At 47.1% G+C, this 17028-nt stretch overlaps 1 protein-coding gene across 1 annotated transcript in view; it reads left to right on the top strand.

Moving 5' to 3' along the window:
* The window catches only part of LOC115115776 (von Willebrand factor A domain-containing protein 7-like), a 47505-nt gene that overhangs the window by 28081 nt on the left and 2396 nt on the right, over positions 1–17028 (top strand). Inside the window, 13 exon segments of the mRNA XM_065003623.1 lie at positions 4896–5027; positions 5126–5167; positions 5170–5311; positions 6414–6583; positions 6721–6833; positions 7036–7152; positions 7387–7575; positions 7704–7836; positions 8116–8268; positions 11244–11336; positions 12205–12473; positions 12768–12901; positions 13066–13225. Coding sequence (XP_064859695.1) covers positions 4896–5027; positions 5126–5167; positions 5170–5311; positions 6414–6583; positions 6721–6833; positions 7036–7152; positions 7387–7575; positions 7704–7836; positions 8116–8268; positions 11244–11336; positions 12205–12473; positions 12768–12901; positions 13066–13225 — 1847 coding nt within the window.

The raw sequence follows: 17028 nt of genomic DNA on the forward strand, positions 1-17028 counted from the left end.
GCCAGTGGGTCTGGCGACGAATATGTAGCGAGGGCCAGCCGACTAGAGCATACAAGTCGCAGTGGTGAGTAGTATAAGGTGCTTTAGTGACAAAACGGATGGCACTGTGATAAACTGCATCCAGTTTGCTGAGAAGAGTGTTGGAAGCCATTTTGTAGATGACATCGCCGAAGTCGAGGATCGGTAGGATAGTCAGTTTTACTAGGGTAAGCTTGGCAGCGTGAGTGAAGGAGGCTTTGTTGCGGAATAGAAAGCCGACTCTTGATTTGATTTTCGATTGGAGATGTTTGATATGGGTCTGGAAGGAGAGTTTGCAGTCTAGCCAGACACCTAGGTACTTATAGGTGTCCACATATTCAAGGTCGGAACCATCCAGTGTGGTGATGCTAGTCGGGCAAGCGGGTGCAGGCAGCGATCGGTTGAAAAGCATGCATTTGGTTTTACTAGCGTTTAAGAGCAGTTGGAGGCCACGGAAGGAGTGTTGTATGGCATTGAAGCTCGATTGGAGGTTAGATAGCACAGTGTCCAGTGACGGGCCAAAAGTGTATAGAATGGTGTCGTCTGCGTAGAGGTGGATCAGGGAATCGCCCGCAGCAAGAGCAACATCATTGATATACACAGAGAAAAGAGTCGGCCCGAGAATTGAACCCTGTGGCACCCCCATAGAGACTGCCAGAGGACCGGACAACATGCCCTCCGATTTGACACACTGAACTCTGTCTGCAAAGTAATTGGTGAACCAGGCAAGGCAGTCATCCGAAAAGCCGAGGCTACTGAGTCTGCCGATAAGAATATGGTGATTGACAGGGTCGAAAGCCTTGGCAAGGTCGATGAAGACGGCTGCACAGTACTGTCTTTTATCGATGGCGGTTATGATGTCGTTTAGTACCTTGAGTGTGGCTGAGGTGTACCCGTGACCGGCTCGGAAACCAGATTGCATAGCGGAGAAGGTAAGGTGGGATTCGAGATGGTCAATGACCTGTTTGTTGACTTGGCTTTCGAAGACCTTAGATAGGCAGGGCAGAATGGATATAGGTCTGTAACAGTTTGGGTCCAGGGTGTCTCCCCCTTTGAAGAGGGGGATGACTGCGGCAGCTTTCCAATCCTTGGGGATCTCAGACGATATGAGAGAGAGGTTGAACAGGCTGGTAATAGGGGTTGCGACAATGGCGGCGGATAGTTTCAGAAATAGAGGGTCCAGATTGTCAAGCCCAGCTGATTTATACGGGTCCAGGTTTTGCAGCTCTTTCAGAACATCTGCTATCTGGATTTGGGTAAAGGAGAACCTGGAGAGGCTTGGGCGAGGAGCTGCGGGGGGGCCGGAGCTGTTGGCCGAGGTAGGAGTAGCCAGGCGGAAGGCATGGCCAGCCGTAGAGAAATGCTTGTTGAAGTTTTCGATAATCATGGATTTGTCGGTGGTGACCGTGTTCCCTAGCCTCAGTGCAGTGGGCAGCTGGGAGGAGGTGCTCTTGTTCTCCATGGACTTCACAGTGTCCCAGAACTTTTTGGAGTTGGAGCTACAGGATGCAAACTTCTGCCTGAAGAAGCTGGCCTTAGCTTTCCTGACTGACTGCGTGTATTGGTTCCTGACTTCCCTGAACAGTTGCATATCGCGGGGACTGTTCGATGCTATTGCAGTCCGCCACAGGATGTTTTTGTGCTGGTCGAGGGCAGTCAGGTCTGGAGTGAACCAAGGGCTGTATCTGTTCTTAGTTCTGCATTTTTGAACGGAGCATGCTTATCTAATATGGTGAGGAAGTTACTCTTAAAGAATGACCAGGCATCCTCAACTGACGGGATGAGGTCAATGTCCTTCCAGGATACCCGGGCCAGGTCGATTAGAAAGGCCTGCTCACAGAAGTGTTTTAGGGAGCGTTTGACAGTGATGAGGGGTGGTCGTTTGACTGCGGCACCGTAGCGGATACAGGCAATGAGGCAGTGGTCGCTGAGATCCTGGTTGAAGACAGCGGAGGTGTATTTGGAGGGCCAGTTGGTCAGGATGACGTCTATGAGGGTGCCCTTGCTTACAGAGTTAGGGTTGTACCTGGTGGGTTCCTTGATGATTTGTGTGAGATTGAGGGCATCTAGCTTAGATTGTAGGACTGCCGGGGTGTTAAGCATATCCCAGTTTAGGTCACCTAACAGAACAAACTCAGAAGCTAGATGGGGGGCAATCAATTCACAAATGGTGTCCAGGGCACAGCTGGGAGCTGAGGGGGGTCTGTAGCAGGCGGCAACAGTGAGAGACTTATTTCTGGAGAGAGTTTTTTTCAGAATTAGTAGCTCGAACTGTTTGGGTATGGACCTGGAAAGTATGACATTACTTTGCAGGCTATCTCTGCAGTAGACTGCGACTCCTCCCCCTTTGGCAGTTCTATCTTGACGGAAGATGTTATAGTTGGGTATGGAAATCTCTGAATTTTTGGTGGCCTTCCTGAGCCAGGATTCAGACACGGCAAGGACATCAGGGTTAGCAGAGTGTGCTAAAGCAGTGAGTAAAACAAACTTAGGGAGGAGGCTTTTAATGTTGACATGCATGAAACCAAGGCTTTTTCGATCACAGAAGTCAACAAATGAGGGTGCCTGGGGACATGCAGGGCCCGGGTTTACCTCCACATCACCCGCAGAACAGAGAAGGAGTAGTATGAGGGTGCGGCTAAGGGCTATCAAAACTGGTCGCCTAGAGCGTTGGGGACAGAAAATAAGAGGAGCAGGTTTCTGGGCATGGTAGAATATATTCAGGGCATAATGCACAGACAGGGGTATGGTGGGGTGCGGGTACGGCGGAGGTAAGCCCAGGCACTGGGTGATGATGAGAGAGGTTTTATCTCTGGACATGCTGGTTGTAATGGGTGAGGTCACCGCATATGTGGGGGGTGGGACAAAGGAGGTATCAGGGGTGTGAGGAATAGGACTAGGGGCTCCATTGTGAACTAAAACAATGATAACTAACCTGAGCAATAGTATACAAGGCATATTGACATTTGAGAGAGACATACAGCGATGCATACAGTGAACACAGGTGTTGAATTGGGAAAGCTAGCTAAAACAGTGGGTGAGACAACAGCTAATCAGCTAGCATAACAACAGCAGGTGAGATGGCATTGACTAGGCAACTCGACCGACAGATAAAACAAACAAGCAGAATGGAGTACCGTGGTAATGGACAGTCCAGCGTGCATCAGCTATGTAGCCAAGTGATCAGAGTCCAGGGGGCAGCGGTGGATGGGGCAGGGGGCTGGGCTGGCGAGTGTTATCCAGGTTAAGAAAACTAACAATGACTAAATAGCTTGTAGCTAGCTAGCTGGTTAGCTTCTGGAGTTTCTTGAGTGTGTTCTAAAAATAAAGATAACAGCGATTCCGTATCACATTGGGTGAGGCAAGTTTCCGGAAGGTATAAACAAAAAAAAAATTAAATCGGGAAGAGATAGAGTACATATGGGCCACTGCGTTTTTGGGACGCGGCGGGACGGTTAGCAGGCCTGTGCTAACAAGCTAACAGATTAGCAGGCCAGGGTAAACAAGGTAGTAGTTAGCGGACCTGGGCTAAACAAGCTAGCAGTTAGCGTGCCACTATATTATGGCAAGAACAGTTCAAATAACCAAAGAGAAATGACAGTCCATCCTTACTTTAAGATATGAAGGTCAGTCATTACGGAAAAATTTCAAGAACTTTGAAAGTTTCAAGTTCAAGTTCAGTCGCAAAAACCATCAAGCATTATGATGATTTGTCCTAAATACAATGATTTTAGTTTGTGAAATATTTTGAACTATCTTATTTCTTGCCACCCGTTCTGAAACTGACTGAGGCTCTTTGTTAAGTGTGGCAGTCATTTCAGTCACTGTAGTAGCTGACATGTATAGTGTTGAGTCATCCGCATACATAGACACACTGGCTTTACTCAATCGTCAGTAAAGATTGAAAATCATGACCTATGGGTGTGTGTTGAGTGAATGCCAAGTGAGTGTGCAAAGCTGTCATCAAGACAAAGGGTGGCTACTTTGAAGAATCTCAAATATAAAATATGTTTTCATTTCTTTAACACTTTTTTGGTTACTACATGATTCCATGTGTTATTTCATAGTTTTGATGTCTTCACTATTATTCTACAATGTAGAAAATATTAAAAATAAAGAAAAACCCTTGAATGAGTAGGTGTTCTAAAACTTTTGACTGGTAAATTGGCTCGTCCCATTGGTGGTGTGTTGAGGTGTAGTGAAATGTTTTGGGGATTTAGACATATCTATCTATTATTTTGAATAGATAGTGAACAAAATGATATAATATATTGTATAAAATAATTTAAAAACAAAGGCTGTTAAAATACCTATTTTGTTGCTAGTATAATGTGTGTCCCTCAGATTTACGTCATTGGTGTCACCACCTTAATATCTCTGATGACAAAGATATTCAAGGTCCTTGCTCATTCTCCCCAGCGGCAAACTGTTAGTTGGGAGGAGTCTATATTTTAAAGAACGTGATTAGCTAATCACACACTTTTATCCCTTGATTCCGTGGATAATTTGGTGTTGCTCAATCCAATGTGTCACTTGCTGTTAGTCAATTTAAATGAAGGGAAATAACACTGTGAGCAAAATCATTAATCACATCACTAGAAATTCATTTTTAAAGATTTGAGCATTTGTAGCCTCCATTTCTGAAAATCTGACTTTACTTAAAATTACCATCATTGATATTACTACTCCTACAGGTGGTACAATGTTATTATAATGGTAAAAAAAAAACTATTTAAAGTTATTAAGCTGCCATATTGGTTCATTTAGAATGGTAACATGCATTCATATAAATAAAATAAATAAAACATATATGTATATATATTTTTACTGTCACCGTAATTCAAGACCGACTCTTACGTTGTGATTTGGTTCGGTAGATGTCAGCACCCCGACCTGCAGTGACTGTGTCAGTGGGGGGTTCTGTTCCAACTCCATCCTTCCTAACATCCTTAATGAGAAGAAACTCACCTCTGGGTACATGGGGATCTTCTCCACAGCTAAGCCTAAAGGTACACACACACACACGCACACACCAACACACACACTACCTTCCCCAGATACCCACACACTCTCTGTATAACACCCATCATCACCTCTCCTCCCCCAGGTAAGTGTAGTCATGGAGGTGCAGCTGACCTGACCAGCTCTGAGTTCCTCGCGGGGGCATCAGCAAGGACGAGCGTCGCTCTGACAACGTGGCCCTGCACACTGCTGCCGTCACCGTGGCAACGACCTCAACCCTCCGGCTGCTGGACGACATCCGGGGAGCCGCTGGTGATAACAACTACCTACGGTACGGAGAGGGGTAGAGGGGGGTGAAGGAGAGGAGAGGGGTAGAGGAGGGTGAAGGAGAGGAGAGGGGGTGAAGGGGAGGAGAGGGGTAGAGGGGGTGAAGGAGAGGAGAGGGGTAGAGGAGGGTGAAGGAGAGGAGAGGGGGTGAAGGGGAGGAGAGGGGTAGAGGGGGTGAAGGGGAGGAGAGGGGTAGAGGAGGGTGAAGGAGAGGAGAGGGGGTGAAGGGGAGGAGAGGGGTGAAGGGGAGGAGAGGGGTAGAGAGGGGTGAAGGGGAGGAGAGGGGGTGAAGGGGAGGAGAGGGGTAGAGGGGGTGAAGGGGAGGAGAGGGGTAGAGGGGGTGAAGGGGAGGAGAGGGATAGAGGGGGTGAAGGGGAGGAGAGGGGTAGAGGGGTGAAGGAGAGGAGAGAGGAGAGGGGGTAAAGGGGGGGGGGAAGGGGGTGAAGAGGGGAGAGAGGGGTGAAGGAGAGGAGAGTAGAGGGGTAGAGGGGTGATGGAGAGAGAGAGGGGTAGAGGGGGTGAAGGGGTGATGGAGAGGAGAGGGGTAGAGGGGGTGAAGGGAGAGGAGAGGGGTAGAGGGGGTGGAGAGGAGAGGGGTAGAGGGGTGAAGGAAAGGAGAGGGGTAGAGGGGTGAAGGGGAGGAGAGGGGTAGAGGGGGTGAAGGAGAGGAGAGGAGTAGAGGGGGGGTGAAGGAGAGGAGAGGGGTAGAGGGGGTGAAGGGGAGGAGAGGGGTAGAGGGGGTGAAGGAGAGGAGAGGGGTAGAGGGGGAGAGGAGTAGAGTGGTGAAGGGGAGGAGAGGGGTAGAGGGGGTTGAAGGAGAGGAGAGGGGTAGAGGCGGGTGAAGGACAGGAGAGGAGTAGAGGGGTGCAGGATAGGAGAGGGGTAGAGGGGTGAAGGGGAGGAGAGGGGTGAAGGGTAGGAGAGGGGTAGAGGGTGGTGAAGGAGAGGAGAGGGGCAGAGGGGGGAGAAGGGGAGGAGAGGGGTAGAGGGGGGTGAAGGGGAGGAGAAGGATAGAGGGGGTGAAGGGCAGGAGTGGAGGGGAAGAGGGATTTACCCATGTTGAAGTTACTCACAATCTCACTCTTATCTCTCTCTCTCTCCCACAGCTTCATGGGCATAGCGCGATCGGCAGTGGTTGCTTTTGTGATCGACACCACGGGGAGCATGAAGGATGACATCCTTGAAGCCAAGAGAGTCGTCAATGAGATCATCGACAGCAAAAAGGGAACGCAGGATGAGCCATCCCAGTACATCCTGGTCCCATTCAACGACCCAAGTAAGGCTGGCTTTACACTCCACCAAGCATTCTCCTTAGCAAAACATCACTGACAAACTCTGGCATTCACCGAAATGCTGGTGCGGTTTGTAGTTAAGTCAGGAAGTGGTTAGTGATCAGTGTGTGTTTGTGTGTAGTGTTTGGACCCCTGATAAGAACGACAAACCCTGATGTTATGAAAACAGAGATCGCTAAACTCAAAGCTGATGGAGGCGGAGACCTCCCTGAGATGTGCTTATCAGGCCTACAGGTACAGTGATTGACATGGCTATATTCCAATCAGCTTTCAGATATAATCCCATTCTTTCTTTATAATGCACCTGACAATAAATAAAGATACTAAGCATTCTCTCTCTCTCTCTCTCTCTCTCTCTCTCTCTCTCTCTCTCTCTCTCTCTCTCTCTCTCTCTCTCTCTCTCTCTCTCTCTCTCTCTCTCTCTCTCTCTCTCCAGTTGGCGCTGACCGGTGCCCCTGCGTCGTCCCACATCTATGTTTTCACAGATGCCGTTGCCAAGGACATTGCGTTAAGGGACACCATCTTGGCCCTGATCAGGAGCACCAAGTCAGCCGTGAGCACTTCCTCAAACACTTCCTGTTTTAGAAGAAACCATGTCCTGCAGTTTAGGATCTTATTAATTAGGGCACACAGTAGCAAAACGCAGCAAAATGTTTTCCAACGGCAAACAAAAACAAGCCATTCTTATTGGAGAGGTAGTCACTCCCTTTTTTCTTTCATTCTTCATTTGGTGCCTAATGAATACGAGCAGGCAAACTCTCTCAAACACACCTATGTGTCTCTCCAGGTGTCTTTCTTCATGACTGGTGATGGTGCTGGTGCTAGAAGGAGGAGGCGTGGAGTAGAGTTCAGGGCAGCTACATTCGAGACCTACAAGGACCTGGCGCTGGCGTCTGGTGGTCAGGCCATTGGAGTCACCAAGGAAAATCTGCCCCAGGCCACTGACGTCATCATCGACTCCTCCACCTCCGCTCTGGTGAGAATTTTAGAAATGCCTAGACATAATTGTTATATCTATGAAAATTAAATCCTCCACGTTACAATAAAACAACAACATACCATTTCTATCCTCCTCTCTCATTCTGTCCTCCTCCTCCTCCTCAGGTGACAGTCCTACAGCGAGCGAGGAACCCAGGCAGAGCTGAGACATTCTCCTTCCTGCTGGACGAGTCTCTGAACAACATCACCATCTACATCACTGGAAAGTCCCTCACCTTCACCCTGAAGAACCCTGCAGGTGGGAACCTCCAACACCTACACACTGATCTAATATCAGTTTTCAGGTAAAGGTCCACCTAACTGAATAGGATGACATTTCCCCTAGACACTGATCTAAGGTTAGTTTTCCCTCCTTAAGGGTTACAGTTGACCTGTTTTGCGTGTTTACGTATGTATCTATCTTAATGTTTTTAAAGCACAAAGCACATTTTAACAAGGTATCATGAACCAGGTATATCCCATTGACAGTATGTTTGACTGTCATCCTATTTGACTGTCACCCTCCTTGCCCCTACAGGTGTGACCCAGAAACAGAATGAGGCCAACGGGGAACTGGGGACTGTCCAGACGGTGGGAAACCTCTTCCGGGTCCGTCTGGCCTCCAACAAACAGACAGGATTATGGGAAATCAGCATGAACTCCAACCAGCCCTACACACTGAAGGTCACTGGTGAGTTACCATAGAGATACGTCTGTTCTATTAAATATGTGTGTTATGCTCACGCTCAACACTAGATGGCAGCCAGGATACACACAGAGCCCAGACCTGGGTTTAAATAATCCATTCAAATGTGTCACATGCACCAAATAAACTCAAAAAAAAGAAATGTCAATTTTTCAGGACCCTGTCTTTCAAAGATAATTCGTAAAAATCCAAATAACTTCACAGATCTTCACTGTAAAGGGTTTAAACACTGTTTCCCATGCTTGTTCAATGAACTATAAACAATTAATGAACATGCACCTGTGGAATGGTCGTTAAGACACTAACAGCTTACAGACGGTAGGCAATTAAGGTCACAGTTATGAAAACTTAGGACACTACAGAGGCCTTTCAACTGACTCAGAAGAAAGATGCCCAGGGTCCCTGCTCATCTGTGCGAACGTGCCTTAGGACTGCAGATGTGGCCAGGGCAATACATTGCAATGTCCGTAATGTGAGACGCCTAAGACAGTGCTACAGGGAGACAGGACGAACAGCTGATTGTCTTCGGAGTGGCAGACCACGTGTAACAACACCTGCACAGGATCGGTACATCCGTACATCACACCTGCGGGACAGATACAGGATGGCAACAACATCTGCCCGAGTTACACCAGGAACTCACAATCCCCATATCAGTGCTCAGACTATCCGCAATAGGCTGAGAGAGGCTAGACTGGGGGCTTGTAGGTATGTTGTAAGGCAGGTCCAGACATCACATCACCGTCAGCAACGTTGCCTATGGGCACAAACCCATCGTCGCTGGACCAGACTGCGGACTGGCAAAAGTGCTCTTCACTGATGAGTCGCAGTTTTGTCTCAGGGATGAAGGTCGGATTCACGTCTATCGTCAAAGGAATGAGCAGTACACCGAGGCCTGTACTCTGGAGCGGGATCGATTTGGAGTTGGTCTGGGGAGGTGTGTCACAGCATCATCGGACTGAGCTTGTTGTCATTGCAGGCAATCTCAACGCTGTGCGTTACAGGGAAGATATTCTCCTCCCTCATGTTGTACCCTTCCTGCAGGCTCATGCTGACATGACCATCCAGCATGATAATTTCACCAGCCATACTAGTCGTTCTTTGCATGATTTTCTGCAAGACAGGAATGTCAGTGTTCTGCCATGGCCAGCGAAGAGCCAGGTCTCAATTCTATTGGGAAGTCTGGGACCTGTTGGATCAGAGGGTGAGTCCTACGTCCATTCCCTCCAGAAATGTCTGGGAACTTGCAGGTGCCTTGATGGAAGAGTGGGGTAACATCTCACAGCAAGAACTGGCAAATCTGGTGCAGTCCATGAGGAGGAGATGTACTGCAGTACTTCATGCAGCTGGTGGCCACACCAAATCCTGACAGTTACTTTTGATTTTGACCCCCGCTTTGTTCAGGGACACATTATTCCATTTCTGTTCGTCACATGTCTGTGGAACTTGTTCAGTTTATGTCTCAGTTGTTGAATCTTGACATCTTCATATTTACACATTAAGTTTGCTGAAAATAAACGCAGCTAACAGGGAGGACGTTTCTATTTTTTCTGAGTTGACAACAGGTGTAGGTAGACCTTACCGTGAAATGCTTACTCATGAGCCCTTACCAACAATTCAGAGTTTTAAAAAGTAAGTAAGAAAAAGCAAGAAAAAAACCAAGTTCTGAGTCAATTTTCAGGGGTAAAGGTTCGTCGAGGTAATTGAGGTAATGTCAAGAGAATTAAGTTCTCAGTGTTCATAAACCCAATTTGAATTGATTACTCAGCCTGATACCCAGAATTTGTAGGAAACTGGTTGTAATGAATCCGACGGAGGCCCAGCTAGGAATGTTTATTTTTTGGGAGCTCTGGTCATAATACCATGTACAAAGGTTTATATACCGCTCATTTCGTCATAAATGTCCCTCCTCCTCCTCTCAGATACAATGGAAATATAGTTCACAAGCCTTCTCACATTGTCTGCCACCTGTGAAACAATCTACTACAAGCCCAAGACCATAGTCTGGCTTTTTTATGGCGGTTTTTGAGCAGTGGCTTCTTCCTTGCTGAGCGGCCTTTCAGGTTATATCGATATAGGACTCGTTTTACTGTGGATATAGGTACTTTTGTACCTGTTTCCTCCAGCATCTTCACAAGGTCCTTTACTATTGTTCTGGGATTGATTTGCACTTTTCGCACCAAAGTACGTTTATCTCTAGATGACAGAACGTGCCTCCCTCCTGAGCGGTATGATGGCTACGTGGTCCCATGGTGTTTGACTTGCGTACTATTGTTTGTACAGATTAACTTGGTACCTTCAGGCGTTTGGAAATTGCTCCCAATAATGAACCAGACTTGTGGATGTCTAGAATTGTCTTCTGAGGTCTTGGCTGATTTCTTTTGATTTTCCCATAATGTCAAGCAAAGAGGTGCTGAGTTTGAAGGTAGGCTTTGAAATACATCCACAGGTACAACTCCAAATGACTCAAATGATGTCAGTTAGCCTATAAGAAGCTTCTAAAGCCATGACATATTTTTCTGGAATTTTCCAAGCTGTATGTATAGTGTATGTCAACTTCTGACCCACTGGATTTGTGATACATTGAATTATACATGAAAAAATGTTTGGTCGTGGTGGATGGGTGGGTGTATTACGCAATCGTCTCGCATCCCAAAGGTTGCTTGTTCATAACTCACCAGAACAATTTGAGCTAATTAGCAACTTTGCAACTACTTAGCATGTTAGCTAACGCTTCCCCTTACCTTAACCCTTTTAGCTAACTCATTACCTAACCCTAACCGTAACTATTTTAAATCATGTACAAATATGTCAAAAAGTATTTCACCCCAGGTCTGTTAGAGCCATAAGAGAAGGGAGAGAATACAGCCCTGACTGTGTGTGTGTGTGTGTGTGTGTGTGTGTGTGTGTGTGTGTGTGTGTGTGTGTGTGTGTGTGTGTGTGTGTGTGTGTGTGTCCAGGTCAGAGTACCATTGCCTTCATTTATGACTTTGTGGAGACTTTCGAGGGACCTCACCCAGGATACGCCCTCATCTCTGGCCGTCCAAAAGCAGGTAAAACACTACAACATCATCTTAATCATCATCATTACCATATCAAGCAGGTAATCTGTCAATCACAATTTTACTAAGGCGACATCATGGCGACATCATCTACATGAATGCAGCTGCCACTTCTGTAAAGCCGTTAGAGGCTTGATCATTGCGATCATTATGATCATTGCGCACATCGTTTTTCTCACTGGCGAGAGGTTTTGCATCGCTGCATTCTCTATCAGAAAGTAGGCTGGCCCTCTTTGATGTTGTGTTGGTCAAAACAATGCATTATGTTCATTTATAAAGCCGACTTAATCAAAGTCATAAAAAGCCATTAATTGTAATTTGTAATAATCGATGTCAACAGTTACATAGCCACAACCTTCAAGATAATTTTCCTTCTCTCTCTCTCTCCCTCTTTTTCTCTCCCTACCCCTACACTCGTCCTCCTCTCTCTCTCTCCCTCTTTTTCTCTCCCTACCCCTACACTCGTCCTCCTCTCTCTCTCTCCCTCTTTTTCTCTCCCTACCCCTACACTCGTCCTCCTCTCTCTCTCTCCCTCTTTTTCTCTCCCTACCCCTACACTCGTCCTCCTCTCTCTCTCTCCCTCTTTTTCTCTCCCTACCCCTACACTCGTCCTCCTCTCTCTCTCTCCCTCTTTTTCTCTCCCTACCCCTACACTCGTCCCCTTCTCAATCTCCCTTTTTCTCTCCCTACCCCTACACTTGTCCTCCTCTCTCTCTCTCCCTCTTTTTCTCTCCCTACCCCTACACTCGTCCTCCTCTCTCTCTCTCCCTCCTTTTCTCTCCCTACCCCTACACTCGTCCTCCTCTCTCTCTCTCCCTCTCTTTCCCTCCGTTCCTCCTCTCTTCTCTCCTTTTCCCAGGTATGCCTGCCATGCTGTTGGTATCAGTGTTGGGCAGAAAGGGCCCAGCCTCTGTCAAGGTGGCCAACGTTGCCTTGGTGACAGTGTCAGGGTCAGAGGTCGTAAGTGGGGCCCTGGAAGACATGGGCAACGGGGAGTTCCTAGTTACGGTAACCAAGGTCCCTGCGGGGGAGTTTGTGGTGCTGCTGAACGGGACAGATGTGGTCTCCTCCACCGTGTTCCAGAGACAGTCCACCACTCAGATGTCCGTCTCCAAGGTTACCATCAAGGTAAGTTTACATTGAAAAACGACTTTCATTTGTAAATGGTGAAGGAGTCTATACTGCATGTTGGGATAGTGTCAGACAAAAACCATGGTCATAGACAATTATAGACCATATCAGAAAGAAAAACGTGACTGACTATTACTCCCTAAACATGTAGTACTGTGGGCATACTTACAAATTACAACATGGACTTTCTAAGCACAGAAAAGTGTCTCTGTAAATGAGCCAACAAACAAAAAGTGGACCTCACAACAACTCCTCAACAATTCCTCTTTCTTGTTCTTCTTGTTTTCTCAGGCCGTGGTGGACAGAAGCATGGAGCCTGGTAAACCCTTCACCCTTCCTTTCACCGTCATGACCGACGCCACTGGAGGCAGCTACAAAATCAGTGCCAGAAATGACCGAGACTTCAAAATGAACGTCCCTGGCAGGTAGGGATCAGGGCTGGAATATCCTGAGACTGGTCCAGGTTATCTGGTTAAAATGAGCTCCTTCTCTGCTAGCAAAATGACTCAACATTATTAATGATTGTCCTCTCTTGGCATCACTTGCATTGACACTTAATGCTAACCCATTGCTGCTGCTAACTTATCAGCATCGCTGTGACCACCGGAGGAAACGCCACCGGTGAACTGACCATCACGGTGCCCGCCAACACCCCCTCAGGAACAGACGTCACCCTGACCATCGAGGCTGTGGCCCCCGGGGCGTCCGACTCCAACTACGCCGTCCTGCGCCTCTCTGTCGTCACCAAGGTAACCTCAGATATGTAGATATATCTACACTGAGTGTAAAAAAACATTAAGAACACCTGGTATTTCCATGATATAGACTGAGCAGATGAATCAAGGTGAAAGCTATGATCCCTTATTGATGTCACTTGTTAAATCGACTTCAATCAGTGTAGATGAAGGGGAGGAGACGGGTTAGAAGGACTCATAAGCCTTGAGACAATTGAGACATGGATTGTGTATGTGTGTCGTTCAGAGGGTGGAGACAAAATATTGAAGTGCCTATGAGTGGGTTATGGTAGTAGGTGCCAGGCGCATTGGTTTGTGTCAAAAACTGCAATGCTGCTGGGTTTTTTACGCTCAACAGTTTCCCATGTGTATCAAGAATGGTCCACCACCCAAAGGACATCCAGCCAACTTGACACAACTGTGGGAAGCATTGGAGTCAACATGGGCCAGCATCCCTGTGGAACGCTTTCAACACCTTGTAGAGTACATGCCCCAACGAAATAAGGCTGTTCTCAGGGCAAAGGGGCGGGGGGGCGTAATATTAGGAAGGTGTTCTTAATGTTTTGTGCACTCAGTGTATATACAAATAGATTTATTAGATATGCTAGAATGTGGATATATAAAGATACACTAGAGAGCTGACAGGCCTATAAGGTCCGTCTCCACTATATGGGACATCTCCACTGTATGGGACATCTCCACTCTATGGGCCATCTCCACTCTATGGGCCATCTCCACTCTATGGGCCCGTCTCCACCGTATGGGCCCATCTCCACCGTATGGGCCCGTCTCCCCCGTATGGGCCCATCTCCACCGTATGGGCCCGTCTCCCCCGTATGGGCCCATCTCCACCGTATGGGCCCGTCTCCACCGTATGGGCCCGTCTCCACCGTATGGGCCCGTCTCCACCGTATGGGCCCGTCTCCACCGTATGGGCCCGTCCACTTCTAAATAGCCTCCTTTCCTCATCTCTTCTCCCTCTTCACCATGATTACTCACTCTCTCTCTCTCTCTTTTCTGTAGGTGACAGATTTCACCCCTCCCCAGTGTGAGGTAGTCAGCGTCTCATCGGTCGACTGCCCAGCTGACCCAGCAGCCTGCAGCTCCGCCTTCTGGCAGCTCTCTGCCAACCTGACCGACGGCGTCAATGGCACGGGCATCACCAGCCTCAAACACCGCCAGGGAGCAGGCAGCCTCACCCACACGGACCTGAAGCAGACGGTTGTTGCAGCAGCATTCAACGCTTCGTGCTGCTCTCTGACCAGTGGAGCTGGTGGCGGTGGACAAAGCCATGAATGTCGGCACCTGTCTATACACCATCAAGGTAACCTGGCATCACAGGAGGCTGGTGAGGGGAGGAGTTGTGCCTGGTCGTCACAAGTTACCACAGCCACAAAGTCATAAACTCCGCCTATTTCTACAATTTATCTTCTTAAAAAAATATATCTTCACCTTAAGCACACTGCTAACCGTGCTAGTGTGCTAAAGTCTAACCTCGGAACATAAATGGAGGAACCAAAACCTGTAAAAGGCAGGTGCTTGACAGCCCGCCGTTGTATCTTAACCTTAAGCAAAATTATCCTATTTACACTTTGTAGTCAATAGGCAAGTTCTATTGATCCAGGTTAATTCAACCAAAACATAAATGATGAATAATAATTGTGAAGGTTTGCAGGGCATGTGATTCTAAATGCCAACAGCTTGCTAAATCTATATTTCAACTATCAAAAATAATGTGTCTTTGCAGGATACTTGTCCTGACTTTCCAGAATGCCTGAATTGCTTCGCCTTGCTTTTCTGATTGGCTGGATACAAGTTTCAACATCCAATTATTTCAGATTTACTAGAGTGCAAGTTTCATCATGGCGCTGACTGTGGCGACACGTTGGCACATTAAAATGATTAGAATATGCCAGATATGAGTCAATTCTTGCATTCTGTCCATGCAGGCGTTTGCAGGCTCCCTGAGACATGAACCAGATAGGTGGGAGGGCAAACAGGCTGTCTGCAGTTCATTCATCAATTTCCCTAAATGGATCAACTCTTCAACTACTTTATTATTTTAACCAACACTAGGTTTTTAGCTAAAAAGTTGTTGTAGGTGTGACGTCATTCCGTCCAGCTTTTTTTATTGACAAGACCTTCAGTGGAAACGCACTGTAGCAGGCATCTATTTTCTATGCAAATTGCCAACAAAAGATATCTGGACAAGGCGTCATTGTAAATAAGAATTTGTTCTTAACTGACTTACCTAGTTAAATAATATGTATATATTGTTTAATAAAACATATTTGACTAATAGCGATGCCTTGTAGGCCATTTTCAACTAAGTAAGTCGTTTTTTGGAAGCTCAGCCGCACAAGTACTCTGGTGGTCAGAGAAAGTACTACCAAATCTCTGGGCCAGAATTAGACTTATAGAACCCAAGTCTCTCTTTCTCCTCATCACTTAATCTCTCCCCCCCATTGCAGGTGACAGATGTCACCCCTCCCCAGTGTGAGGTGGTCAGTGTCTCATCGGTCGACTGCCCAGCTGACCCAGCATTCTGCAACTCTGCCTTCTGGCAGCTCTCTGCCAACCTGACAGACGGCGTCAATGGCACAGGCATCACCAGCCTCACACACCTCCAGGGCGTAGGCAGCCTCACCCACACGGACCTGAAGCAGACGGTTGTTGCAGCAACGTTCAACGCTTCGTGCTGCTCTCTGACAGTGGAGCTGGAGGCGGTGGACAAAGCCATGAATGTCGGCACCTGTCTATACACCACCAAGGTAACCTGGCATCACAGGAGGCTGGTGATGGGAGGACGGCTCATAACAGTGGCTGAAACTGAGTGAATGGAATGTTATCAAACACATGGAAACCATAGAAACCACGTGTTTGATACCGTTCCAGCCATTACTATGAGCCGTCCTCCCCAATTAAGGAGCCACCTGGGGGTGTGGTTCAATGTGGGTGTGTTATGTTCGCTATATCGTATCCTGACAGCAATTGTTGTTTGTCCCTCGAGTCACAGTCCCAAACAGGCCACAGTACATTGGGTGACGAATTGCTTAGCAACCGCGTGACGTGTTTGGTCAAGAATCCCATGCGCTGAGCGTAATCAAAGAGAAAGAGGTGAAGAGAGGGATAACTGGTCCCAAAATCTGTTTACTCTGGCAGGTGGCGGTTTTTGTTTTGTTCACTCACCAAATGAGGAGTTTTTGTATGGAGGTCAATAAGTGTTGAATTTGATTAACAGAAAATGTAATGGCTTATTTGCTACATGTGGCTTATTTGATCTACTCTAAGTTTTGCAGTGATTAGTTTATGAGTGTACTGTTATAAGTAGGACATGTGACATCTCTGCAACTTTGAGAAAAAACACTTTGTGCCTGGTCGTCACAAGTTACCACAGCCACAAAGTAATCAACTCCGCCTATTTCTACAATTTATCTTCTTAAAAAAATATATCTTAACCTTAAGCACACTGCTAACCGTGCTAGTGTGCTAAAGTCCAACCTCGAAACATAAATGAAGGAATCAGAACCTGTAAAAGGCAGGTGCTTGACAGCCCGCCGTTCTGTTTCGTGGACAAAGAATCTTATTGTTAGGGCGGAGACATAAGCATCATCATATATCCATATCTCTGATGAAAGTTGTTTGATGCTAACCGTAGCTCACGAATGTGAAGATGTGTGAGTTGCAGAAAATTACAAGCCTTTTATTTTTTTTAAATTAATTTAAAAAACAAATTCTTTCAACATTAACATTTGTGACAATATATTGTTGTATGAAGAATTCCAAAGCTCTGCATGCTAATGGTTAGATCGGCTGTG

The sequence above is a fragment of the Oncorhynchus nerka genome, linkage group LG18, assembly GCF_034236695.1.
Source record: "Oncorhynchus nerka isolate Pitt River linkage group LG18, Oner_Uvic_2.0, whole genome shotgun sequence".
In the NCBI taxonomy this organism is placed as follows: Eukaryota; Metazoa; Chordata; class Actinopteri; order Salmoniformes; family Salmonidae; genus Oncorhynchus; species Oncorhynchus nerka.